The sequence below is a fragment of the Centroberyx affinis genome, unplaced genomic scaffold (assembly GCF_046629955.1).
Source record: "Centroberyx affinis isolate AG114_WGS23_722 - 3 ecotype Tasmania unplaced genomic scaffold, CSIRO-AGI_Caff_v1 ptg003935l_1, whole genome shotgun sequence".
NCBI classification, from domain to species: Eukaryota; Metazoa; Chordata; class Actinopteri; order Beryciformes; family Berycidae; genus Centroberyx; species Centroberyx affinis.
Genome location: NW_027281764.1, coordinates 151,196 through 178,325, shown reverse-complemented (window position 1 = coordinate 178,325; position 27,130 = coordinate 151,196). Strand labels below are relative to the sequence as shown.

Genomic DNA, 27,130 nt, shown 5'->3' with positions numbered 1-27,130 from the left:
TGCGGCATGCCCAAATAAATAAAGTGCAAGAGAGAGAATGTGGCAGGAGCAGAAGAAAATGGCTGAGCGTTTACTGGCTAATTATCAGCCGGGGGAGGCGAGGCAATGAGGGAGGCAAAGGAGAACAGATCAACACACACACAGAGATAGAGGAAGAGGAAGATGGAGAGAGCCAGACACACAGAGTATAATGGAGGGGAGAAAGCCACAAAGGAGGGACTGAGCAGCAGTGATAAAGAGAAAAGGAAGAAGAGCAAGGAAGACGGAGAAAGGAGTAGTGGAAAGCTGTGGCAGGGAATATCAGCAGAAAACTGAAAGACAGTGAAAGATGGAGAAGGGATAGAAAATAGAGCAGAGAAGTCTTTGCAAAGTAGCTGCCATGAGGGACGAGCGAGCAGGCAGAAAGACAAGCAGGCGGGCAGCATGACTCATTGGTCTAATCTGAGATTGGATTTAGGTGATGGGGATCTACTGCCACCCTCTGGCTGTGACCAATACGACATCTGCAGTGGCCAGGATCAATCATAGCGCAAGGAGGGATCTTGGCTGGAGTTGGGGAATATGTTTGTTGTCAATCGAACCCATTAGCTTGGTTTCTACTACAGGGCCAAACACAAGCTTAGACTTAGACTTACTCATTACTCATGTCAGAGCATCTCCCCCAAAAGCAACATTTATGACGCTCTTTATATCTTGCTGCCAGTCGAGATGATTTGTCACCGAAGCTATATGGTTTCACACAACCTAATGCTGCCTTTGATGCTGTGATAAACACCTTGAGCTGGCTTGTAGCCCCTTGGCCCTGCTGTGAACAGTGGCTAATGAGTAAGTAATGCTTTGCGAGGACACTATCCTCTCACCTAATCTTCGTTCCATTTGGCTGATTTTAACAGGGACACGAACCAGCAGTCTCAAGACGCCTTTCTCTCCTCATCTTTCCCCTAAAGTGATTTTTAATAGTCTAGAGGCCTTCTGACCTTTTCTCCATTCCGTTTGACTGATTTTAACTGGGATATGTACCAATAGCCTAAAGAGACTTTCTCACCTCATCCATTTCCCTCTTAACCAAAATTTTAATGTATGAATAATCTTAAGAAGCCCTCTCATCTCACTTCAGTTCTCCCTCTGTACCAATAGGCTAAAGAGGACTCTCCTTGTCTTTTTCACTCCCAACGCATAACTGCAAACTACATGCAAGTTTCACACCGATCAGCAACATTCACACTACACACCGGTGTTGTCAGAGTAGGACAATTGTGTAGATCAAGGACTATGGGCAACTTCATATGGACTTAACCCAAATGAAGCACTGCAGCACACAGACACTGTTATGCTTATTTGATTGCACTTTAATAATGCAGCATAATCCTTATACAAAGTCAAATGCCTTTTAGTATCCCTGCGCTCCATTTTAACCAGCATATTATCATGGATTTGGTGGACCTAAAAGCCACTGCAGCACACAGTGAGTCCTTCTCAGGAGATGACAAGGTAGTGATGAGAGGTTGGCAAAGGGGTTTACACCACGTCACCTTTTATCCATCATCTCAGCAGGTCAATGGTCACCCAGGGGAGAGGAGTGGAGAGGAAAGGAGGAGAGAGGAGAGGAAAGGAAGAGGAGAGGAAGGCTGTTGGGACGTGGCCTACATCCGCCTCTCTGGTCCCGGTAGGGATGAGAAGAGAGAGAAACAAGAGAGACAAAAAGGAAGATGAGTCAGCAGGATTGACTCATGGGGATTGGGGCTGCTCTACCTCTCAACTCTATCCATCACTCAGATAATAAAAAGTGAAAAGTGGAGTGGACGAGAAGAAGAGAGTGTATGATGATGGGATAGATGGATAGATGGATAGATGTCTCAGAGCGTGCTGCAGTGTTGGGTGATGAGTAATGTCACCGGGATAGATGGATGTACTGTGGGCCAATGACAGGCCAAGGTGACCTTAGACTATTCGGTAAGGACTTCGCCTCAGCACAGCTCAACCAGTTACAGGGTGGATCTCTCACTCACACAGCCTGAGCAATCTAACATGGCATTTCCCCTCAGACTGAACAGGCAGAACTGCCAGCCTGCCATTTGTTTAATGGAGAGCTTCAGTGTCAAGTGGTCCCAACGCTGTTTGAGAGGCCTTTCACCCCATCATGAAAAGTTTTCCAAGGGAATGTCTGATTCAGCAGATCCCAAAACACACACTTACCCTCTCCTCTACCCAAATAAAACCAGGCAAGGTGACATTATGGAGAAGGGTTTTTTTTGCCCGAGGTGCGGTGTGTCTCAGGAGCTGCCGATAGCTCGCTAATCCCTAAACAAACTGACTAACGCACCGGCAGCTGGCAGCAGCAAGCCTCCTCTGTGGCTCTTTGGGGGAGAGCAGTTGGATGGGAGAGAGAGGAAGGGGAGGACAAAAAGAAGAATCCCGCTGAGATCAAAAGTACATCAAGGTTCAACTGGGGGCGTCAGCAGTGCGGCGCCGCACCTGCAGAAAACAGTGCTAGGAAACAAGAGCAGGAGAGGACGGCGCACAGTCCCATGGATCTTGATGAGGTGGTTTTTCTGACTGTCAGTTCTTTTCATCCTCCTGCCCCTCAGTCCTTCTATAACCCCCCTCAACACACCCCCTCCAAATTCTTCTACAGCCCTCTCCCTTGCTTTCTTTTGCCATCTTTCCACCTCTTTTTCCCTTCACCCTCCTGAGCTCACCACCAAAGGTTCCCTCGCTCCCCCACCCGCCCACGTCCAACCCCCCTCCATTCGCTCCCCGTCTTTTTCAGTTTTCATTTTGAGGAGGTTCAGGGAGATCTGAGAGCGGCCCCCACTGATAATATAAATGTTTTATCCTTTCTCTAGCCTCTTCCCTCTGACTCAGGGAAAAATATACATACACATAGTTTCTTTTTTTCTCCTCTCCTTCTTTATGTGTATGCAGCTTCTCAAACTCATTCTGTAAGCAGATTGCCAAAGCAACACCTTTTATGTAACCCGCAGGCTAGCCATGAATTTTTCAGGGTCTTAAAAGTTCAGGGTCTGGAGGGAGCGGAGGGCAGATAAAAGACAAACTTTAGGGGTATTAAACCTTTTTTTATTCCTAAAGAAAAACATATCGGCTGAAGGGAAGCGAGCAGGGCAACTCAATTTCGAAATGCACACAAAGGAGACCAGATTTAAAGCTGAACTTTTTAGACTGGAGTTGCTTTACCGCATTAAAGCTGTGACTTGGAAACTATAATGTGTCATCTCATAGTGACAATGAGGTTAACGTATCAAGGAGTCCATCTCACTTCGTTTGAAGTAATGGGTGCTGACAAGGACTGTGTGTGTGTGTGTGTGTGGTGGAGAAGGGCGGCGGGGTGGACTCCCTTGTTCTTGATATTAAGGACACTAATTTGCCCCCCGGGCCCTGGCCAATAACCTCCAAAGCTAATATCTCTAGTTCTTGGCTTTTGGGGGTCGTTCTGTGCTACTGCTAGAGCATACGCCAGCGATTTGTCCCTAATTTGACTGGGGAGTGCTTCAAGGTTGCAGTTAAGCGCTCCTCCTTGTACCTTTAGTGAAAGGTGGGCTTTTTTTTGGAGCGGTGGGGAGTGGAAATGTTAAAATGTGAGGTGTGAGGAGGACATATTTCGTTAGAAGCCTCAAAGTGGTTCTGCTTTTGCTGCAGTGCTGAGAGAAAATTGGAAGTGCCGCAGTAGACATCAAGTGGTGGTAGCAAGGGAAACAGCCCCTTTAGCACTAAAGCCAAGTCTTCTTCATGATGGGTAATGTCTGCATGTCATGCTGAAAATTTTATACCTTACTCCTGCTTTTTCTCTGTACTTTTCAAAGTTTAGTGAGGACTTTATAAGTGGCAGCAAGTCTATCCAAATTTAAAGACGTTAGTAGTTAGCTTATGTCAGGGGCAGGAAAATGGTCAGTAAGCGAGGACGACGCAGAGGCCACACCATTTTGGGAATGGGACACAGCGTATAAAAGCCACTTCAGGCTCTCACCTTGGCTACAAACTGTCTGTCCTTCTGGTCTAGGTTGGCTGTGGGCGCCACGTAGTCCTTCCAGATGCGGACCTTGCGCTCTTTAGCAGATCTGGTCAAGGACAGAATAACATCATCATCACTAATGGTCCTCAACAACATCAGTCAGTTGTTATGAAATTAAGAGCTTAATCAAGTGACTAAAAAAATTGCCCATTCAGTTGGAAAAAGCTACAAAAACCAATTAAAATGCTAATGGTTAATTCAAAAAAGGAGTAGTCCACAGTCATTACTGCAAACTGCTCATTTGCCCTGAGTGGAGCATGAATATCATGACAAAATTCTATAATCAAATAGCAAAATAGCGTGAAATTGTTCTACTGAACTAATGCTAGCATTAATTTGTATACAATTATACATGTAAAAATTTGTATTATATTTGTAGAATTCTTTTCTGTATTATACCTCAGAAGTCTGCATGTACTCCTAATTTCCTGACACTGATTTGAATCAGTGTTCAATATACTGTCTGCTGATATATCTGTCTGCTAGACTACTGCATTCTACAGCTGAAAATGTATTCTTTATAACAAATAGAATATATGGCAGTGGTTCTCTGAGCAGGCCTGAACAACAATATTTTGACACACATTTCTAAACTACGCAGTTGTTGAACAGATCAAGACCTGTTGAAAAAAAAAAACTTTTCAAAACTTTTCCAGACTCTCCAAACCACAGGAAATATGTTTCCGTGTAATAAAAAGTGATTCTGACTGTGGACAGCAAAGTGCTCCAGATGTGTATAGATGCATACCGTTCAGCGGCTCGTAGTTTCTCGGCTCCCTGGGTGTAGACAGCCATGGACCAGTCAACGCAGCGGGCGAAGCCTTCCTTCAGCAGCAGCTCTGTGATGTTACCATTCTGAAACACACAGAAACAACAGGCACAGGTAAAAGCAGTAGTAGTGGGACAGGGAGTTCGAGTCATTGTTTTGCTGATTTCTGTCGTGGAATATGAATACCTAATACCTATACTTAAAAAGGAGAATCATCAGTGCACTCTCCTTTTTTAGTATTTCATTGTTTTATTTAGACCGTAGGAAAGTAGCAAGAAAGAGAGCAGGGGAGATACAGGTGAGAAAGCTCTGGCAGGATTTCATCCTAGGTTGGTGAGGACACAAGTGATTCCAGAGATTTGTTTTGCCGAGATCTGAACCACCCGACCATCTTTGGGCACAGACTGCTGTAACTCACCGGGTGCAGGATGGTGCCCAGTATGATCTGGTTCGGGCAGCTCTCCAGGATGATCTGAACGTCTCTCTGCAGTAGACGGGACTCCGTGAAGAACTTGGCCTCTGCCGCAAACGCCTCCGGGCTCTCCGAACCGTCCGCCTCCCTCTTGAACGTCGGGCACTGGAGAGGAGAGAAGAGAAAACACACATGAATACAAACACAATCAGCAAGTGTCACACAAACACTTAATCTGATGTTAAATTGAATTATTGGCGGTTACCCGGTGTCTAATTTGTTTAGTTACATTGCTGTTGAAAGAGAAAAACAGACTACTGGTGGATGCAGTAGACCGATTCCCAACACTAGCGATGGGAGGTGCTATTTGTATATCTTGTGGAGAGCCATTTGATACAATCTGTGTTTTCTCATTGTGCTTCTGTGATCCTCTATAAACCAATGTCATCTTCCTGTACATATTTTCTTGTAAACAAGTGGACAAAAAACCAGACAGATCTAAACAAGAGAGGGACGACCAGCAGATAAGCCTTTTACCAGCGAGACAAAGAAACACCTTCAAAAGGATGTAATATCTTCAAGTGGGAGATGAAAAAGATTAGTTATCTTGAGTGGTCCATTGGCAATGCTGGGCTCGGTGAAAAAGATGGATGGGGAAATTTAGTGGAGAGGATATAACACTGCTAGAACAAACAGACTCACAGGAGTGAGAAAAATGTGCCGTTATCGTTTAAATATCAACCTTTTTATTATTCTTATAGGGAGAGTGGACATTCTACCCCCCCCCCCCCAAGTACTTTATTAGTTTTTATAACAATGAAAAAGAGAAGGGAGAAAAAGGGTGTCAAGTTTGGAAATGCTGTCTTAAGAATAGTAGCCAATTGATCTAGATCTGTTTACCTATTTATGAGCATGTCTTTATTCACCCATTTATGCATTTTTTATTTGCAGACTTATTTTTGTTCACATTCTATGTTAAGGTCATCCCTGCTTGCCGTTGTTTTGTTTTTTTGCAGTCTGCAAACTATGAAACAATCATTTGCAAAAACAGAAAAAATCAGCCCAACACGCTAACATTGCAACGCATCTGTATATGCCATGTGAGAGTGGTTACCTTGACTCCAGACAGCATGACGGTGACCAGGTAGTAGTCGGGGAGGAGCAGGGCGCGCACGACACTGCCGTCACGCACATGCTCAATGATGGCTGGGGGGAAGAGGGAGAAGAGAAAGTAGAGGAGTGTGTGGGAGAGAAGTGTGTGTTGAATTACTAACCATTCAAATTCTACAACACCCTAGGTGAGCTGCCTTCACTTCAATACTAATCACTTCAGTTTGGACCCACTGGAGTTTTGTCTTTGTCCAGATCCCGGCCCAATAAATTGCCCCTTTTAGTTTCAGCATGTGACTGTTTGTTAGCCACATGAGTCGCTAAATTCTCAGGTTTCCTCTAAAGGAGGCAGCATGAGGCATTGAGCCCTCAGGCTGGACTCCCCTATTTGTGAGTTAGACACAGTTAGCTTATGCTTACCTGTGTACCCACAATATATATTTGCTACAGTGGTTGGCCTGGAAAAATATAGGCTGAGGATTGAAATATCACTTGTCCAGGATACAATCCATTTGCTGACGCATTCAGGAAAGCAGCCCCAACGTTAGTCAGGTCAGACCCTTGAATCTTGAAATTCATTTAATTTAAACTTTATTTATCCTGGGAAGATTGACGGAGCATGTATTCTCTTTTTCAGCAATGCTCTGGTTCCCACTCAAACAGCTACAAACAGTGACAGCTGTGAGCTCCTGAGTATAGCCACAGTCCACTGAGCAGTGAGATTTAAGTGCCTTGCTAAAGGGCCCCTCCCCAGCAGTTGATGAGGGAGAGGAAAGTCACAGCCTCCTTGGCAGACTGTGCATCTCCACTTGATGTTTTGACAATACTGCATGCAACATAACACAAGCCTCGAGGCGACGTTCATTTATTTGGAAAGCTTTTGAGGTAATACAAAGTATTTTTCTCTTCCAAAATCACATCCATTTTGATTGCTGCCCCTGACCTCTAAAATACCTCGAAGAATGAGACAGGAAGTGAGCCAGCTATGTGAAACACATTTCAGACCTAAATGGTGTTTTGGGATGGGCTCGCTGTGCGTTTATGTGTTTTTTTCTGTGTGTATTAGCCGTGTGTTTGTGTGTGTGTGTGTGTGTGTGTGTGTGTGTGTGTGTGTGTGTGTGTGTGTGTGTGTGTGTGTGTGTGTGTGTGTGTGTGTGTGTGTGTGTGTGTCTGGGGGAATAGGCAGAGGCAGGAGCCGACGAGAGAGGGAAATTGGTATTCCAGTTCTAGACCACAGCAACTCAATGCAGGGCACATTTAAAGCGCTTCGGCTGGATTGCTGCCTCCAATTTTCAAACAAGCCTGACTGTCTCCCGTGAATGGTAAGAACAAGAAATAAAAGAATAAAAAAGCCTTCCCCTGTTCCTTTTCCCATTCAATTAAAGGGTAGTGAAATGAGCTGAGCCGCTGTTAACGCCAGTCGCCCGGAATGAATGAAGTGGCGCATTACACCTCGGGTAGGCCAGAGATGAGAGACTGGAGGAATGAGCCGGTGAAGGGTGATACTAGGTGCCATTACGTGCCGTGAAGTGGATATTGAGAGCAAAACATCTCAAGCCAAAATGGTGGATTTCTGTCACAGCCTGCAAATTGGGCTTTTGTGGGAAAATAGAGGCTTATGTAACCTTGTGTGTTTTTATATGCCCGTGTGTGTGTGTGTTTCCTTGCCCAAGCTTGCTCTGTGTGAGTGTGTCCATGTGTCTGCTTGCATGCCCCCCTAAGCCCGTTACCATTGACAGGTTTCTGGTGCATGGAGTCAACGAAGTTGCGGGGATTCTCGATGGTGTACTTGAGGTCACGGATGGTGTGTGTGCCGCCACCCTCGCTCCACATGCCCTTCTTGGAAGCCTTGGACTGGTCCTCCAATTCACAGAGTCTGGCCTGCTCTGGACTGGTCACACACACACACACACACACACACACACACACAAAAGTTTGAGACACTATAAGAGGCAAGGCTACAAGAACATTTCAAGCCCAGGACAGATGTAGATGTGATAAAACCAATATGTAAAACCAAGATCTATACAGCATTATTGCTAGACCTCAATCCATCTGAGTGTTTTGCTACTGTGTTTCAACCAAAGAAAACTGAAACTGTGAACTCAGCTCAAACATTTTCACTCCCTTTCCAGGCCACTGCCATCTCCTCTAGGCCTATTTGCCTACAGCACCAATGTGAGGCGAGAACACCTGTCAGATGGCTAGAAAGCAGCTTTCACTTTCATGATGAACAGATTGACACATTTCAAACAACATTTAACTGTTTTAATAAAGAAAACAAACCGAAAATAAATCACCACAGCAACATGATTGTGTTGACTAAAATGAAACGTCATGAAATATCATGCAACATAGGCTTCTGTTCATTTTTTATTGAGTAAAGTTGATATGGTAAGTTTGAGGGGCCGCTCGTCAGTAGCCTTGGGGAGTGAAGAGATTAACCGCTGTTGTAAGAGAACACTGCTGAACCACTGCTGTGATAGCTTGAGTGAAAGCGTTGCTGATAACCAGATTGTTAACAGCCTCTATGAAGATCAGAGGGTCTTTGAGCTCAAGACGCCGTTCGACAACCCCCTTAAAAAGAACAGGCAGCTAGCTTAGCCTGACAACAAGTCTCAATTAATTTCACGCCAGTTTGAAGGGGATAAATACCACATCTAACAAGTCTTATAAAATGGTTTTGATTTTAAGAGTTCCACCACTTGTTAGTTTTCACATGGCCTGGTCTTACATGCTTTAATTGCTCTGATCCAGCCTGTATTAAAACATGGGCTGCTCAGAGCCTCTTCTACATGCTCCATGAGAACAAGGCCTTAGCTTAAATTATGTCAGGCTCATTAGACTGTATCAAATTAAAGCCACACTTTTAATATTCTTGGTAAAAGAAATATGAAGCAAAACTGTCACTGTTTTTTTTTTTTTTTTTTAATTCTAACATGTGCAAGCACCCAGTAAGATTTGTTTTCATTGTTATAAATGCTACATTGCCTATGTTTTGGTATGGGTTTTAGAATGGCTTCAGCCTTGTTGCAATGAGTCCTGAATAAAGTGATGTTCCACACATTATCACTGCACTGCTGTGGTAGCTGTGGCCCAGCTGATAACCAGATTGTTACTGCTTCAAAAAAATATGTATCTGAGCAGTTTTTGAAGAGACAATAACAGTGTTTGACAGCTCCTTCAAAACAACCACGCAGCTGGCTACAAACGCCACAATTAATTCCACGCTGGCTCTCTAAAAAGTACAGGCTAATGCTTTTTGGGGGGTCCTTGTACGATTTTAATTATTCAGAACTTCAAATGGCCAACTCAATTCAAACTGGCTTTTGTTTTGCCAAGAAGCAAAGGCTGGCCGATTGATAGGGGAGTGGCGATGGTGTGGCTGGAGCTTTGTGGAAATGAACAGTGTACAAATTGAGCTTTTTACATCTTGCTGCTTGAAAAAAAAAACACAAAAAAAAAACCACACTGTTCGGTTTAGAGAGGCAACAAAGTGGGTCTCAATTAAAATGCCACACACATAAATACACACACACATACCAAGTTCTCCCACTGTGTTCCTAATTGGGCTTTTGGACTCATGCCCAAAACACCGTCAACTTTTCTTTCCTCTTCGTACTGATTTTGCTACAAACTTCAAATTGAATAGAAACCGTTTCTCGCTTACTGAGCAAGAATAGTGAAACTTTCTGGGACAAAGTATAGAGCTGTAAGAAGTCAATCGTGTTTAAGCTACTTAGAACTTAAGCGCTGAAGAGTAACTGTTGGAAGCTGCAAAGAGAGAGTGGGAGAAAAGAATAACAGTGCAATCAAGGAAAGCAGACACTAAAAGGCCACAGAAAGATACAGAGACTAACTGACATGCAGAGATCAGTTCAGATCTATAGAAAGAACTTGATATTTGGAGGCAGAGGATAGTGACTCCCTCCACATCTCCAAATAGGCTGGTTTTTAGGTCAGCACCTCCTTCCAGCTAACACACTGAACCCTGCCTCAAATCAAAACAGATATTGTTGGGGGGGTGGGGGGGTGGGGGTGAACCAGCCTACTGGGGGGAGGAGAGCAAAAAAACCTTTCCAATTCCCTTATATTTGAACATGCTGTAGGCTACATCTTTTATCTGCATATGTCTCCCTTGTGCAACCGAAAACTAGTTTAAAAAGATCCAAAATGTTGAAGCTTCATAAGGCGTTTTAGAGCTCCCTGCTGTTTTTGTACAGTTTGACGAGTGCCTCATGTTCCCCAGTGTGCTTGACTGGAAGGGTTCCCTTCCTAGGGTGCAGAGGCCCATATTGGCACCGCTCACCCCTCCAGACAGACACACGGACACACACCTCCACCAGCACTCCACTGGGGCAGGAGTTTAAAAAGAGCAATGGGGGGTTATGAGGCACAGTTGGCGTCTATGTTAATGTAGCTCCCTTTCGCTCTGGTGGGTGGGCGTTATATAAACCAATCACCCAAACCCCCTGCCTGTGATTTTAATTTATCAAAAGGCAAGCATACTGCCAAGCAATCTGACAAACTCTCAGGGTCTGGCCATCTTGGTGGATGAACGGAGCATTTTTGAGGAAAAGCAGTGCGACTGAGTGACAGGGACTGAGTTGGAGAAACTGAGTAGGAGGGATTGAGAGTACGAGTGTCTACGTTTCAGTCTGCGTAACACCCAACATCAAGGACAACAGCTCTTTTCATGACTGAGCAAGTGAAAGTGAAACTCAAAGTCGTATGATGGGACTTGTAACAACAAAAAAACAACTCTCCAATAAATCGGCAATTCTGCTGTGTAGGGCTGCAATATTTATTGAAAATAATCATATTTTCGCTTCTACAGTTAATAATAGAATTTGGCAATAGTGAAATGTTACATTTTATTTAATTTCACTTAGAACAACCCCTGTAATTGAAACTAGTCACCATGTTGATACAAGATACAAAAAGTGCTTGATCCCTAAATGTTGAAATCTTTAATGATCACAAGTAATAACTGATCTCAACATTCAGCAGAATAGTCAAGATTATCATTTTATGTGACAATGAAATACATATTGTTCAGTTTCACCTGAACCTTGATGAGAAATGATTCAGCAAAGTGCAAGACACGAGGCAGGTTGCTCCAAACAGTGTGCCTAATTAGTGTCAGGAAAACATGTGGTACCACAGGCGTTTATACTTCTGCTTTCAGATGAAAGCAACCTGCATGCTTTGTTCCAGCCAGCTAACTGATAACTTGTGTGCACTGTTTGCCCACAAGCGAAAACTAGACTAGGGACAGCGCAGAACTGAAACTGTAATGCCATGTTGATTTGAGATTCCAGACTAGGTTATGTATTTAGCAACGCTGCAAGGACTGCTGTCTCTACAGTGCAACAACTTATTTGTTATCTTCTGTCTCAATGTCCCACTTCTAGGAGAACTAATTTGCTCGAAACCGGGAATATATTAAGAAATTTAATAGCGTCAGAAAACTCTGATTCTCCTCTTTTAACAATTTAAAAACTACTACTAAAACTACTCTACACAGCCAGAAAAACATATTTTGCATTATAACGTATTGAGAAAGTTTAATATACTTATGGACAGAAGTGAACGTTTAACTTGGACAAATGTGTGGTGTGTGTCTGTTCTGTCCATGTGTATGTGTCTGTTCCTTGTAGTAGTAGTCAATGAAAAGCAGCCCCAAACGAGCGTGCCCCAGCCTGCTCCGGTGCACTGCTGAGAATGGGCAATGGGCCCAGCTCTACGATGTGTGAATTGGCTGGCCGCTTTCCCGAGCCACAGTCGGCTTCTGAACACGTGTTCGACTCCACCGTCCGAAGCCATCATCGTTATCATCACCCCCATAATTATCATCATCACACTATGGTTAGTGTGATCAATGTAGCCAGTCAGAGGGACTAATGGATATTGGAGGCCAATGCACAGAGGGAAAAACTAAGGCTCTAAGTCCTCACTGAGTAATGGCCCTCCCCTTTGGCCAAACGATGCCCGCATATACTTAAAGCATCATTTACATTAGCGACTGTTATGGGCCATTGCGCAGAATGCTCGAAATGGGTCATTAGTAGCAAAATATTCACATCATCTCCGTTCATGTTGGAAGATTCAAATCTAACAGCATGAGTCAAATTGCCTGTAATGTGTGTAATGTGCAAATACTGCCACTGGGGGGATATGCTCTATCATATAGAGCTAGATGTGCCAGTGTGTTTAGGGGTGATTACTGCATAAGGGTAATGTGGCAGGAAAGGGTTTCAGTGGGACATCACTGTTGCAACAGGGTAATACTGCCACCATCTGGGACACCATGGCTCCATCTCAATTCTCCACAGTCCACCAATTGAGGACTTATTCATATCTCCCCACAGATTTACCAGTGTAGCACTGCTGTAAGCTTAAGCAAGCAGAAGATTACACCATGTTGCCATCAGTGGTCTCCCAACTCAGTGAAACAAAGTGTACGGCTGCAAACTAAGCAGCAGGGTAGCTAGTGAATTTAGATGCAGCACTGAGGAGTCCACATGACTTAAACCATGCTGACTGAACAAGCAACTTTGGGGGGAAATCATCTATCACATCATTATAGTCTGGTCACACACTCTTGAAGTCAATTTACACACCTGTGGTCAAGTATTGATGGACTCATATTTGTATTACTGCTAACAACCAGCTAGCTCAAAGTGGCCACTGGACAGTAGCAAAGCAATGTGGATGCTAGCTGAACAATTCTCCAACTTCCAAAACTCCAAATTGTTTGTTTATTGTTTGTATTCCAGGTTTGATTTGAGAAAACGACATGTGAATGCAATGCTGTTTAGCAGCCAACTTGGAAGTGCTGGACCTTCCCACCAGCACATGAACACAGCATAATAGTTATGGCTAAAAAACAATAATCATCTAATGGCAGAAATCCCAGATCATCACCTACATCTAATCAACTGATCCTTGGGCCAAGGGCTATCTATCTTCATCTTCCACACACTTCATCCAAATTTGTCTGTTTGTTAGCAAGATATCTCCAAAAGTAACAAGCAAATGGTAAACATGTTGTCCCCCACCAGTGATGTAGTTCCACCCTTGGGTCAGTCAGTGATTGCTGAGTGTACTTGAAATATGAGTGAAATTGTATAAGCATGGGACAATGAAAGGACAGATTGACCATATATTTCTGTTGTCTACTCTCCTCAGAATTAGGCTTACAAGTTATATCTTGAAATGTAGTAACTGTAATTGTCCTGTTTTTACTCAATACAGTACAAAATATAACAACTACAATATGCAATAAATACAATCCATACATTACACAATGTACACTACAATACAATTTATAATACAATATACAATAGAACATACAACACCAGGAGCGCGAGTGTTATGAATAATATAAATGCTAAATGATAAGTAAGTAGTCAACACTGACGGCACAGTGGTAGTGCAGTGATGAGTGCAATAACAGTACAACAGTCCAACAACTGTACAATAACTACAGTGTCTTGTGGTTAGAGGTTTGCCCAAAAATTCTCCATTGACTCTCACTTCAACACATCAACCCAGTCTGATGTCTCCAAGTGTGTAGCATGTGTAGACTATTATGTTACCTATGATAACTTTAACTGTATTGCTTTACCACTGAGTCCCCATTCATTGTCCCCCACATTGTATGATAACTTTAACTGTATGACCTGCTTTACCACTGAGTCCCCATTCATTGTCAATGCCGCCCCCTAGCGGCACAAAGTCAACGTTACAGTGTGACTAACTAACAAACGAACTAATGGACGGAGACCGATCCATAGTCCCCCCTTTGGTGGGGGACAACAAACAGACAGGTAAAAACATAAGCTCCTTGCAACTTTGTTGGCGGAGGTAATGCGCATTAACAAACAGCTTCACACTAATGTCTTAATTACAGAACAGTTACTTATCGTGCCTGAAATGGGCCACATGAGTACCCTTACTTCTTATTCCGTACCGCCACCTCCTGGTACGCCTTAGTTGAATGAAGAGAGTATCTCCGTATGAAAAAAGTGCGCCATAGACTTGATAGGGCTTCATTTAAGCAGAGAGCATCCTACAGACTGAAGGCAGCGCGCCGCTCACACACGGTGAGTAAAACTGCAGCCGAAAACAAAGCTGCATAGATCAAGTGAAGAGGTGTCACTCTGGCCCTAAATTAAATAGCCTCTTGTAATTACGTGTTCTGCAATATTAAAACCATTCTACTGGCGTTTTGCCCATCAAAGGCAGATTGTAAAGAATATAATGGTTTACATTCTGATGCAGGACTTGGTGGGCAAAACGACAATGGAATTATATTAATTGTGTGGAAAAAATAAATACATTTATATTGTGAGCAGAGTGATGCCTCTTCAATTGATCTGATGGAGCAGAGCAGTCAGTGGAGCACAGGGCCGTTAAAGTGTCAATCATAAAGAAATTAATGGTAATCAAACGCCAATATGTCCAATCAACACTACTGGTCAGGTGCCAATAGAGAGAGAAAAGAAAATAGAGGATGTGCAAGCACAAATGAAAGGTATGTTATTGCGCCAGGGAGGAATAAATGTAGGTAAAAAGTTACATAATGCTAGTTTTCTTATATCATGACTGTCAACAACAAAAGGTCAATATTGCTTTGTTGCCCCTACCTCCAAAAAGCACAGACAGCTCTGTCCGTCAGTTATATAAAGACAATATTGGCCTCTGTCTATTTGCATCAGTCTTCTGTATGCTTGTAAGTATGTAATCTTTCTCTGATGTAATCTTTCTCTGATATTATTACAGCACTAACCCAGCACATTTTTCTGTGTTGATTTTTTTTTTTTTTTTTTTTAAAATGGGAAGGTAGGTTTGGACTAGTTTTTTTGCAGCTAAACTGACTGCAGTCTTGTTTCATTTTCAGTTGGTTTTATTGTAGCATATATGCAATATTATATTTGTATGTAATGAAATGCATACAAAAATACATTTGAAGTGGGATATATTACCAAGATATGCGTATAACTATAAATATGTCCAAGTCTAAGACACATGTCATGCAACTGCTGAATTAGGGTACTGGCACCTTTTTTGGTCCAATTCAGGCACTGCTTATCGGACCTGATAACATGATACTATGCACTGGGATCTGAACAGAGCGTCGATTCGGCTGGCACATGCACCGTTCATGCCAACACAGACTAGTGGTATGGTAGCAGACTAGTAGCTTACTTGTTCCCTCTGATTCCTTCCCTGCGGACGGTGGCAAGGCCCTCGTTCACCAGAGACTCAGCAATGTTCTCGCCTGTTGTGTCTACAGAGAGAAGGGAGAGGGACATACAGAAATGATCAAAAACTCAAGCAAAAGTAACACAGAAATCAGATGTCAAATCATTTAAACAGAGAAATGGAAAAAAAAAAACTCTTTTCCCAAGCCACAATGTATGTGGACACTGAGCCAGGCCTATTTGTGGATCAAGAGGTGGTGGTCCACTCACCTTTCCCAGGTAGACCATGCCGTACTCTCTGCCCAGAGCGGTCTTGATTTCCACGTTGAAGCACACCTCTTTGCCGATTAGCTTCTTCCGCAGGAATTCTCTGGCTTGGAAGGCCCATGGCTGCGATACAGACAGGAATATTATTGTATTCTTATACCGTATCCTATATTGACCTGTTGATCATGTTTTCTGTCCACCACTGGGTGGAGGGACGACCTGAGCTCCCTTCAGCCTCAAGTTCCATCTGAGAATTCACACAGGTTTATCTCTAGGCCATATCATCATTTACACAAACAGGCATGGTCTGTATACTAATTTACACAGTAATTATGTTATATTTGCTCAACAAAATAGGATAGCAAAGCAGAAATGTGACAGAAATCCCAAAGTAAACTCTTCTACCCTTCTTCTAGCACAAACACAAATGCAACTTCATCAAGATTAGCTCCCAAATAATAATACTCTGTGGCGTTTGGCTGGAGGGACACTTAGCAGTACCTTATCCCACCTTTGCCAAACAAACACACACAAAACAAACACAAACAAATAATACAATTAGATGGAGCCACTCACCTCATCAGGGGTGTCCTTGGTGTCGGGCTGGCTCTGGGCGGCTCGGCGGGCCATGGCCCCGGCCCGGATGTTACTGAGGTTGATCTGACGCTCCGGGGGTGGACCGCCTCGAGGCTGGCCCCGAACAATGATGGCACAGCCTGACAAGACCTGGCAGGACAACAGCAAAGACCGTCTATGTTATAGAAGATAAAGTAAACAGTAAATGTACTGGTCATTTGGTCCAAATTATCTACAAACTATAGACCATATCCCGCAACTTTCCCAATAAAACGAAAACATTGAGAGCAGTTCACAATGACCATTGTGGTACCCAGAAATAGGGCTGAGTCGGTGCTCTCCGCTTCTTCTTTCACTCAGACAACACACACATCAGTAAACCCCGCTATTTGCATTTTGTATTGTGGCAAGAGTCAAGCAAGTTTAATTTGAAATTGGAGTAACAAAAACAGGCAAATAAAGGTAGGCTAATCCTCAATTTAGGCAATGGTTATGCATCCAGGCTCAACTGCTAAACAGTTGACAGTGCATGAAAGCACATTAACTATCAATTAGCCAAGTCTGTTTCTACAAGATGTTATTGGAGCCAGCTAAACTGTTATAGAGCTGGAAAGCAACTGAACAATACTGCAAGTTGTCATGGTGACAGTCTGTCAAAGTCAGCATTCAAACGCAAGGTGAGATCGCGCAGTATGATAACGTAGCTAAACACAAAAAAAAAAGATAACCTACTGTTGGGTTTGACAACCGCGGCATTTACACGAATCTGAGCAAACACCTTTTATCTGCGGACTCTCCAGTGTGTCTGCAGGGAGCATCACTGGGGGCTGTTGATCTAAGATGTGGGCTAGATAAAACCTGCCTTTCATGAAATCACCAGTGTCTCCCTCTCAAGACTAACTGACTCACTCCTTCCAAGTGGGTGCTGTAATTTTACACACTGACCAGCTATGGGAAAAAAGAGGCACTGCTTTCCCCTCCCTCTCTCTGTTTACAGAAGGGCCAAGTTCCACTTGGAGTGTACATCGCCTTGCTTGACTCCCTCATCACCTTTCTCAAGGCCCACAGTTGATTGTGTTAGATAAGTGACCCTCATGTCACCAAGAGGTCTTACTATATCTAATAGAATGCAAGGGCAGTCCAGACCATGTACCAATAAGTTAGGCATAATTAGAAGTTAATTTCTTCAAAACCCCATTCATCTAACTACAAAGAATCAGGTGCACAATAAGAGGTGATTCTATAATTGCTCTCACAAAAACAAACCTCTATTCCCATGGTCCTGAACCACAGGAGTGTAGCCTCTTCACACACTCACCCTCTCGGGGCAGGACAGCCAATACTTACCTGTTTGCAGTAATAACTAGTTCTAAAAACAGCCCTTCCTCAAACACCTGGAGACAAGCATAATTATGCTGTGTGTGATAAAGTGCATGATGTTGATGAGGAGTACTGTGATATACACCTTTTAGGATTTTCTGTGTTTCTTATGATATATGATACATGATGTGATAGAACTAATTCCAACATTTAAGACAATTGAAAATGTACTCCTAGTTAACTATGATTGTAACTCTGTTTCCAAAACTTAGTTTCTGTTTCAGCATATGTTGTATTGCAGGAAAAAGAAATTTGCATCCATGTCCAAAGCTACAATTGGATCAATTGCAAGTACTTTCAGAACCTAGAGGTAGCCTAGAGGTTGGGGAAAAGGGCTTGTGAGCAGAAAGCAGCCAGTTCAAATCTCACAACGGACTGGTAAAATATGGTCAAGAAAAGTGAATGAGTAACTCTCCTTCCCTCAACAACTACAATCAGGGTGCCCTTGAGGGAGGTACTTCACCCTGCTGCATAGTGGCCAACAATTAAGACTGTGGTGGTGTTGCTGCAAGAGAGCATGAATGCTCAGTTGACTTTTCCTGGATTAAAAAAAAGGTTAAAGGGCCTTGGTAAATGGTAAGGAAATGCTAGCCAAACCGAAAATAAAAGCCTGTGCAAATCGTATGGGGTAACACGAGGTACTGAGACTATACACAACTACTATGAATGGGAGATTACAGGGGCAAGACAGCTCTACGTGTCAGTTTCCCGTGGTCGCTTTTGACCAGCAGAGTTGGCAAATACTCTCCAGCTTGAGTGATCTGAACACACTAAGCAGCTTGGCTACAGTCTTTATTGGCTAAGATACATTTCCTCATACTGCAGCCGCTGAAATTTGCTACGCTGAAATATGCTATAAGGGCATTTATGGGAAATGCTTAAGAGGAACAGTAAGAGAGACACTGACATAAGATAGCTTCTGATGTTAGCTGACGTCTAACTAACACATGTGGTCACTCAGGGGAATGAATTAACTTTTCGTAAATGGTGTGGATTCCGTGTTCATCGGCACAGCAGACCACGAACTTTGATCATGCTCAAGTTGGACAGATAACCTAACGTTACTTGATCATGCTAATAAGCTAACTGATAACGTTAACCAACAGTTAGCTGGGAATCAAAACATCTGTTACAGCTAACTAGTTATCACTAGCCGGCTTGACCATGAGTAGAGCTAATGTAGCTTACTACAGCGGAAGGCTGCTCACTTAATATTTGTCAGAACGCTTCTAATTCAACTAACCTAGCTGAAGTTACTTCCAGCTAGCAAGGTAGCTAACGTAGGCTAATTGGCATCAGCTTATTAGCAAGCTAGCAAACTTAGTACCGAACCAGCTAGTGTTAGCTGGCATGCTGCTGCAGCCAGGTGAGCTGCTTTAAGGGGTGAATGTTGATGACACTTTAAAACATTGTATTGCCAGCATTGGCATTGAATAGACAATCGTATAAAGTCCGTCAAATAAGTTCAATTGAAGTTGTCTGACAAGCGAACTGTTTGGACAGTTAGTTTAGCCCTCTTCAGCTCTAGGCTCACTTAGCTAGCAAGCTATATCCTCTGTCAGATACACGTAAGCTAATATATCCATATGTTGGGGAGCCTACCATCTTGACAATTCCTCGTTGCAGCGGGGCGGCCGGAGCAGGGGCTGCCTGAGCTTGTGCCGAAACAGATGCCATGTCCACCGGTTCGAGATATAACGCCGTTAAGGGGTGACCAGGTAAGGGAGCCGGGACTCTGAAGTGACTGTTCTACTGAAAGCCAAGAGAAAAAGGCTGAGCACCGATGAACACACACGTTATACCGGAAACACACTCTGCCATGCACACACACGTCAAAACCGTTACTTTTCCGGGTCCAGGGAGCAGAATGAATGGGAGTGAATGGAGCTGCTTCTCGACCGCGTAAGCAAATTGAAATAATGTCTTCCGGTGCAAGAGGTGCGACACGTCAGCATAGTGTTAGAACGCAACTAGTGCTGCTTTCAGGGGCTGTCGGAAACATTGCTACTACGACTCGAGATTCACATGAACAACCCAGCAAAGTGGCAAATACAGTAAGAAAAAGCAAAGTGGAAATGTTCTATGATAGCAGAGTTGCTGCAGAGCCATGGCGTTTAGGGTCGGGGAGCATAGAAGCCGTGTCAATAACTTATTGTAAGTCGTATTTATAACTGTGTACAGAAGTGGGAGCATATGAGGAGACCGTGAAGGTAGCATGGTGTCATTCATAATGTTCTCGGCCAGTGGACGTGTGTAGCCAGGCGACTGTCTACAAGCTACACACTCACACACACGCATGGATGTCATGTGGTTTACAATCAAAATATAATACCATCCTCACTGCTCTCCTCAATCGAATCGAATAGAATAGAGTAGAATAGATTATAACAGAACAAAACAGAACAGAACAGAACTAAACATCAAGAATACCCTATCTATACTACAACATGTTTATAATATTATCGTAGGGACTTACCCTATTCTTATCCTACTTGATGGTATTTTTAATCGCTTCTGGTATAACTATAATGTTCCTATTAGACCTTATAGTGTGCCTGTGATACTCAATAGTGAGTTTACAGTGACCACACACTTTGTGACACTTTTTATGTCCTGTGTTTTTGTTAGGCTATAGGCTTTTCTGTGTTCTGTTTTTTTTTGTTTGTTTGTTTTTAACTATAGTAGCTGCATGGTATTTTCATGTTTTTAAAGTTGATATATGAATAGTATCCTTCTAAAATGTATTATATATTTTTTTAGGTACCGATAGAACAGAATAGAATAGAAATTCAAATTCTATTTGGGCCATTTGACTTTGAAAAGTATTCTGAGTATTCCTCTGAATGCCAAGTGAGAGGTTGCATTGTCCTGTTGTCCCGAAATTTAGAATGCAAAACGTCTATATGTAGGATGAACATGAACAACATGAACAACTCTCCTAAACCCAAAAATAATCAAATCATCAAGATATAAATTATGGAGCTGCTTTGAGTTTTATACCCAAATAAGTTTTGTGTGATGAATATGATTAATTTTACCTCCAGCGTTATAGTGACATAACCGGAATAATAATTAAATAAGTAAAGAGATGAGTAATTGCGAACATAACTGCCCACGGTCTCATGTTGTGGTCGAATTTGAAAAGTTCTACGAGTCTTTGAAAGACTTGTTTGTGTTTCAACTGAAAACCGAGTCAATCAGCCTATCAACCTTAAGAAAAGCAGGCTGACGTTTTGGAAAGGCTCAGTGATGTGACATTTATCTATATAATTTAATGCAATTATTTGATAATACTTGATAATAAATTATCTTACAGAAATCCCTCTCAGATCTTGTCTCTTTTTGTTATTGCTTATGTTGCGCAATGTTTGAGGGAAAACTTCCACATTTTTATGACCATGCCTTCTTCATTAACAAAATGAATTCCTTTGAGTAAGCCTATAACATCCCGTTGACCCGTTTAACGCTTGGTAAATTCCATTCATTACAGCGGGTCAAGGCTTATTACACTGACACTTGTTGCTAGAAAATTCCTGCAACAAATTGATTTACATTGGAAACAAATGGAATTATCTCTACCCATGAGCAGAAATTTTCACATGGTTTAAGGAAAACAAGATTTTAAGAGAGAGATCAAATGACTTGTTAGAAGTAAATTTTGGTTCAAGAAGGTGGTGCAAGATGGTGAGTAAAGTGCAACTTAATACAAAACATAGAAACCTAACCTACACTGCAAAAAATGTCCATATAAACAAGTCCTTTAGTCTAGTTTTTAGTCTTAAAAATCTTATTTTTCTTAAAACAAGCGATACATTCTAGCAAAGGGGTGGGGTAATTCCACTTGTTTACAATGCTGTTTCATTTGTTACACTCGCCTAATGTTCTTGAAACGAGTGTCAATATATCAAGTAAGGAATAATAAGTCAGATCACATCACTACTATCAAGAAACTGACACTTGATTCAAGAAAATTATTGGAACACGTCGATTTGCATTGGAAACAGGTGGAATTATCTCACCCCAAGTGCGCATTTTTCCCACTTGTTTCAAAAACAACATTTTAACACTTAATGCAAGATGAAATGACATGTTAAGATGGATATTTTTTGCAGTGTACTACAGAAAGTGGCACACTTGGCTACGGTTACAGAAAGGGACGGGGATTAAAAAAACGATTAATACTAAAAGACAAAAATATGCACCATACTTTCATGCTATTGAAAACACGTCCAAATGCAATATCATATATAAGTTATCAAATTACATGCTGTCTCATAACAGGGTGGAGAATGTTTCCATGTTTGAAATAAGCGACCACAGAGGCAGCTCCGTTGCGCACACGGCACCTTGGTGCGCTTTGGAGACGTTTATGGTAACCTTTTTACGCGGGTGTTTTAGTGATATTTCTCCACGCTTCAGGGCACAGTTAAGCACAGATACACGTGTTGGTTTTACAGAACAAAAGACTAGGATGTGTAAATGAACTCTGCACATCGTCTGAATCACTGTGAAGACACTAAAACAGCCGTCCTCTCTTTTGGCGAACTCAGATTAAAATTTACGCACCGCGAATATTTAGCTGTGTCTTACATCACCACACAACTGTTTTTATCAACCTCGGTTTACACACAAAGCATGTGCAATAAAGTACTATAAACCAATGACCACATCAACTCCCCAGTAATAAATAATAAAAAAAAAAAGCTTGCTGTATTTGTCCTTTGTCTCGGTTGGCAAGGAGATGATGGTGTCCAAAAATGGCTGTCCTCTATCTAAGCTGACTGACTGTACACAGAGAGTATTATTGTCCTCTAACTCATGGTTAATGTATAATTTGGGCCATATGGCATTTTAAAATCCAAGCCTTTATTTCGGTGGCACTTCGATCTGTGTGGACCCAACTAATGATATTCAATTAGTCATTAAACAGGCCAAAAGACGAGCCTTGTGTGGGGTTTCACATAGGCTAATATTTACTCGTCAAATATTTCCCTTTGAAACGTTTACAACGCATTTTTATCTGCTGGCTGCCCAAGGAACATCTGTGAGGGTTTTTTCAGCCTCCCTATTCTGGATAAACCAGGTCCCCTCAATTGGCCCTCGCGTTGCGCCCATATACGAGTCTATTTGTTCATGCTTTGAAAGAAAATGTAATAAAGAGAGACTGCGTGATGGATTTATGATTTATCAAAAGCACTTTACCATATGGCAGTCGCCATTGGAGCAGATTTCCAAATGTTTGTTTTATGAAAGGAGACCAGAGATCATTTTAATCTGAACCACTTAACCCGGGAAAGGATGCTCAAGTCACGTGACCACAAGTCCCTCTAAAGAATGAGAAACATACCAGTGTTGATCATTTAGATTTTTTTGAAAGGTGGAAATTGCACCTTTGTTTTTCTAAGTCAACAATCACCGAAACAGAACATTAACAGGTTATTACTGTGTTGCGCTGGAAATTTGATCTCTCCAATGAAGACCCTGGGCAGCCACTGCGCACAAGGCAACCAATCTGCATTCCCAAACTAGAATATCACTCTGCTGATTTACTGATTGCACCGGTACACACAACCTATGAGCTCATAACACCTTTTATAGCAAGTTAATTATGGGAATATTAGATCTTCTCAGCGCCTGTGGAATAAGGCGAGAAATCTGTCCCAGGGGCGTCACTTCACTGTTTAAAACTGTTTAAAGTCCCTGCATGTAATATCATCTACCACCGAATAAAATGTATAGATTATGATATGATTATTTGGTCAATGTGATAAATGTTTTTTTTTTCTTAAAACAAATGAGAGAATCTGCCAATAGGGTGAGATCACTTGTTTAATATGCAAATCAACTTTTTTTCCCAAGAATTTTCCTGAATCAGTTATTTTCTTTCTTGACACCAGTGGAGTGATCTATTCTGCCCTATAGCTTCAAGATATTGACACTTGTTTCTTGAAAATTCCTGAAACGATTGAAACAGCATTGTAAACAAGTGGAATTATTTATCCCCCATTCACTTTTGCACTTGTTTTAAGAAAAATGTTAAGACTGAATATGAGACTAAATGTCTTGTAGAGATAGACATCTTTTTTTTTTACCAAACTGACGCCCATTGTACAATTAGCCTAAGTCTACTGCTTGAATTTACTTGCAGGCAATATTGACATTTCAGGTATCAGGCCACCACGTCATGTTAAAGTCTCCAGGCCTATAAATTGCTGCTGAAGGGCGTGATTCCGCTCATTGTCTTTTACCAGAGATACCTGGAGTTACCAAGACATTTTATCCTGCCTGTTGTTGCACTTTTGCTGCCCCATCGTAAGTTTTTATTTTTAATTTTTTGATAAGCCTATTTTTGTTCCGTGGGAACCTTCTCAGCTGCATTTGTTTTGTTTTTTTTAATAAACAGCAAGTGAAGATGTGTGGAACAAACCTGGATTTGCCAAATAAAGGTTCAGTCCCCAATTTTATTATACTTTTATTATATCAGTTGAACAACGTTGTGCTCTAATCGATGGTCTATCGATGACAACGTATAGGCTATATTGTTGTTGTTGTTTTTTATCAAACAGTGTCAAACACTGTGTCTGTTTAAATGTGCGTCTTCACATGTCACTTATTAGTCACGTAGACTTATGTTCAGTCCTAAAATCCTATATTTATTAAAATAAGTTTTTTATTTTTTTAAAAAGGGAGGTGCCAATGCAGTTTCACTTTTTCCATTTCATTTCATTTCATTTTCTTTTAGAAACAAGGAAGAATAATCTTGTGCCAAGATTATGCCACTTGATGCTAAACAAATAAATATTAATTTGCATTGGAAAGAACTGAAATTACATCAGACCATTGGCAGATCTTTTCACTTAAGAAAAATAAGATTTTAAGACTCTATGCCAAATTTAATGACTCGATACGACTTTTTACAGTGCAATAAACCTACACCAGCTGTGAATGACATTTACTATATTTCATAAAGACTAAGCATCTTGTACGTTTTTTGCAGGCTTGTCGTCTCTCTCATTTAAATAGCTTACATCCAGTGTATACAGTTTTTAATTCTATTTATTCTGAGCAGGTGGTGGAACTGTGAACCAGCTCGGAGGGATGTTTCTCAACGGCAGACCTCTCCCAGCTTCCAAGAGGAGGAAAATGATTGAGCTGGCCTCGGAGGGAGTCCGGCCAAGCCAGATCTCCAGGATACTTAGGGTGCGCACTAACACATCTCTTGGTAAAATGTAACAACCAGACTTAACAGCTATCCGAGTGGTTCAGAAAAGTTATCTGAGGCCACTAATATCATATCGAGAGTCCCTGTGGGTGAAAACATCACAGGCGCATAATTTGGACTCGGTGGACATCGCGTTCATCTTGTGTTTTAGAGATGCCCAGTCATTACCTGCTGGGTGGTTTAACGCGTTACTCAGTGATGCGCTACAGTAATCTGATTTCATTTAAGGAGCAAAAGCATTTCAGCCATAATATTACAGCTATCAATCAAAAAGTAAATTTTGTTAGCACGGCCTCTAAATTACAAAATTACACAATTGTCAAAAAAAAAACAAAAAAAAAAAAAACATCCCTCCCCATAATTAAAGTGGAAACCAATGCACACTGACAGGTGTCCAGCGGCTGCATCAGTAAGATCCTGAGCCGGTACCACCGCACCGGACTGCTGGAGCCCAAGGCCATTGGAGGGAGCAGACCTCGGCTTCTCACCCCCGGTGTCATCTCCACAATCATCCAGTGCAAAAGGGAAAACCCAACCATTTTCGCCTGGGAAATCCGAAAGAGGCTTGCAGCTGAACGGATCTGTAAGCCCTCCAAAGTTCCCAGCGTAAGTGAGATTGGAATTTCTGTAGAAGCTTTAAAACTTCCATGAGAATGTTTCAGCACGTAACTGATTTTTTTTTACACGTTGCTTCCTTCAAGGTGTCTTCTGTGAACCGGATTTTGAGAAAGATCCACTTAGACCATGGGCCAATGTGCATGGAAATCAATGCGCACAACAGGACCGACCAAGGTGATTTTGTCTACCATCACTGCGCAGGTACAGTGAAAGAAACGAGACATAGTCAGTGATGTAGGGGTAAAAAAAATAAATAAATAAAGCTGTGACTTCCAGCTGGTGATCATCATAAGGCAAATTAACCATCAGTATGAACAAAAACATTAATTTATGCTGTTTCTCCCTTAAAGAACCCTATAATCATATAACTTATATCAGTTTTATATTAGCTGTAGCTGGTTTAATGTATGGGCTACTATTAATTTCCATCATAAAGATATGTCAACTTTCCACAAAGAAAAAGGTGCGGTAAACTAATTGGTGGCTTTATCCTCCACTGCATCCCTGAGCAAAGCCAGTCCCAAATTTTCTGGACTCATACTTTAGCAAGCTGATGCAGTGTGTGTGTGTGTGTGTGTGTGTGTAGTTTTACTATTATGGTTGGACCAGACTTTGTAAAGCTTTATAAAACTATTGCGTCCAGGCTTTCCTCCCATGATCCAAGGGGGAGTGAGAGAGAGAGAGTCTTTAGAGACGGTCTGCAGTAGTGACCAGAAGCCTAAAGGTCCCCAGCAGCGAAACCGCACCACCTTCACCCCAGAGCAGAGCAGAGCGCTAGAGCAAGGTAACGTTACATCTTTAAATGTCCATGCATGTGTACGACACAGTGCTGTTCTACTCTATCCTGTCCTTTTCACAGAAGAACAGTCAGTTTTTCATCTTATCTCCCAAACCAGAATTTTCTCAAAGTCAGTATGCAGATATGTATACGAGAGAAAAACTGTCAGCTGAGATCAAACTTCCTGAGGACACCATCAAGGTAAACTGATAATAATTTTCATCAAAGTATTCATACAGTGTCACAGCTTCATTTTTCTGCTCTTGAGATTATTATCTGTCTCTCAAAGGTCTGGTTTTCAAACAGACGCGCCAAGTGGAGGAGGGAGGCCAAACAGAGGGATAGCGCACCTTGTAAGTGTGTGTGTGTGTGTGTGTGTGTGTGTGCTTTATAAAACGTGTGCGCGGTGTCATCATTCAACAATAATCCAACTGAATGACAATGAAAGGCTCTTGAATGCAACACCCTTAACTTCTCTATCAGTGAGACAACCTTCCTTTCTTCTGAACAGCTGCCGGCTTTCAGAAGGAAAGAGACTTTGCTCCAATGAATTCCACAATGCCACACAGCTTCACAACTCAACAGGTGCAGTGTGTAGTTGTGCTTTGTGAGACAAACTCTAAAATCTAATCTAATAATAATAATATGATTAATTAATGTGACTTAGAATCTAGAATAGAATCTTACAGTGTTATTTGGACTATGTTTAGGTTAATTGGAAGGAGACAGGAGCATCAAGAGTCTACTGTGACTCTTCAG

The 27,130-nt window shown here is 42.0% G+C and overlaps 2 protein-coding genes across 4 annotated transcripts in view; one reads left to right on the top strand and one right to left on the bottom strand.

Moving 5' to 3' along the window:
* Nucleotides 1-19,583, bottom strand: part of snd1 (staphylococcal nuclease and tudor domain containing 1) — a 186,771-nt gene extending 167,188 nt beyond the window's left edge. Inside the window, exons 1-9 of one of the 3 annotated variants that reach the window (XM_071541726.1) lie at nt 19,356-19,583; nt 16,374-16,523; nt 15,797-15,920; nt 15,535-15,616; nt 8,052-8,212; nt 6,326-6,417; nt 5,218-5,376; nt 4,779-4,885; nt 3,986-4,076 (exon numbers count right to left, since the gene is read on the bottom strand). In XM_071541726.1, the coding sequence (XP_071397827.1) occupies nt 3,986-4,076; nt 4,779-4,885; nt 5,218-5,376; nt 6,326-6,417; nt 8,052-8,212; nt 15,535-15,616; nt 15,797-15,920; nt 16,374-16,523; nt 19,356-19,430 (1,041 nt within the window). In that variant the 5' untranslated portion in view covers nt 19,431-19,583. The remainder of the gene's footprint in view (nt 1-3,985; nt 4,077-4,778; nt 4,886-5,217; nt 5,377-6,325; nt 6,418-8,051; nt 8,213-15,534; nt 15,617-15,796; nt 15,921-16,373; nt 16,524-19,355) is intronic. The other 2 variants (XM_071541724.1, XM_071541723.1) reach the window with 2 other exon arrangements.
* Nucleotides 19,584-24,165: 4,582 nt separating this feature from the next.
* LOC139663162 (paired box protein Pax-4-like) lies at nt 24,166-27,001 on the top strand. Its single transcript, XM_071541728.1, has 9 exons — nt 24,166-24,199; nt 24,823-24,953; nt 25,366-25,581; nt 25,677-25,775; nt 25,820-25,827; nt 26,268-26,403; nt 26,453-26,572; nt 26,661-26,724; nt 26,883-27,001. The coding sequence occupies exons 1-9, from the start codon at nt 24,166-24,168 to the stop codon at nt 26,999-27,001; spliced, it is 927 nt and encodes a 308-aa protein (XP_071397829.1).
* Nucleotides 27,002-27,130: the final 129 nt, after the last annotated feature.

Excerpts from the sequence above, each read along its gene's own strand:
- LOC139663162 (XM_071541728.1), top strand. The coding sequence starts at position 24,166 with ATGTGTGGAACAAACCTGGATTTGCCAAATAAAG. Across the intron at positions 24,200-24,822 it reads CCTGGATTTGCCAAATAAAG|GTGGTGGAACTGTGAACCAG; the intron begins GTTCAGTCCCCA and ends TATTCTGAGCAG. Across the intron at positions 26,404-26,452 it reads TTACATCTTTAAATGTCCAT|AAGAACAGTCAGTTTTTCAT; the intron begins GCATGTGTACGA and ends TCCTTTTCACAG.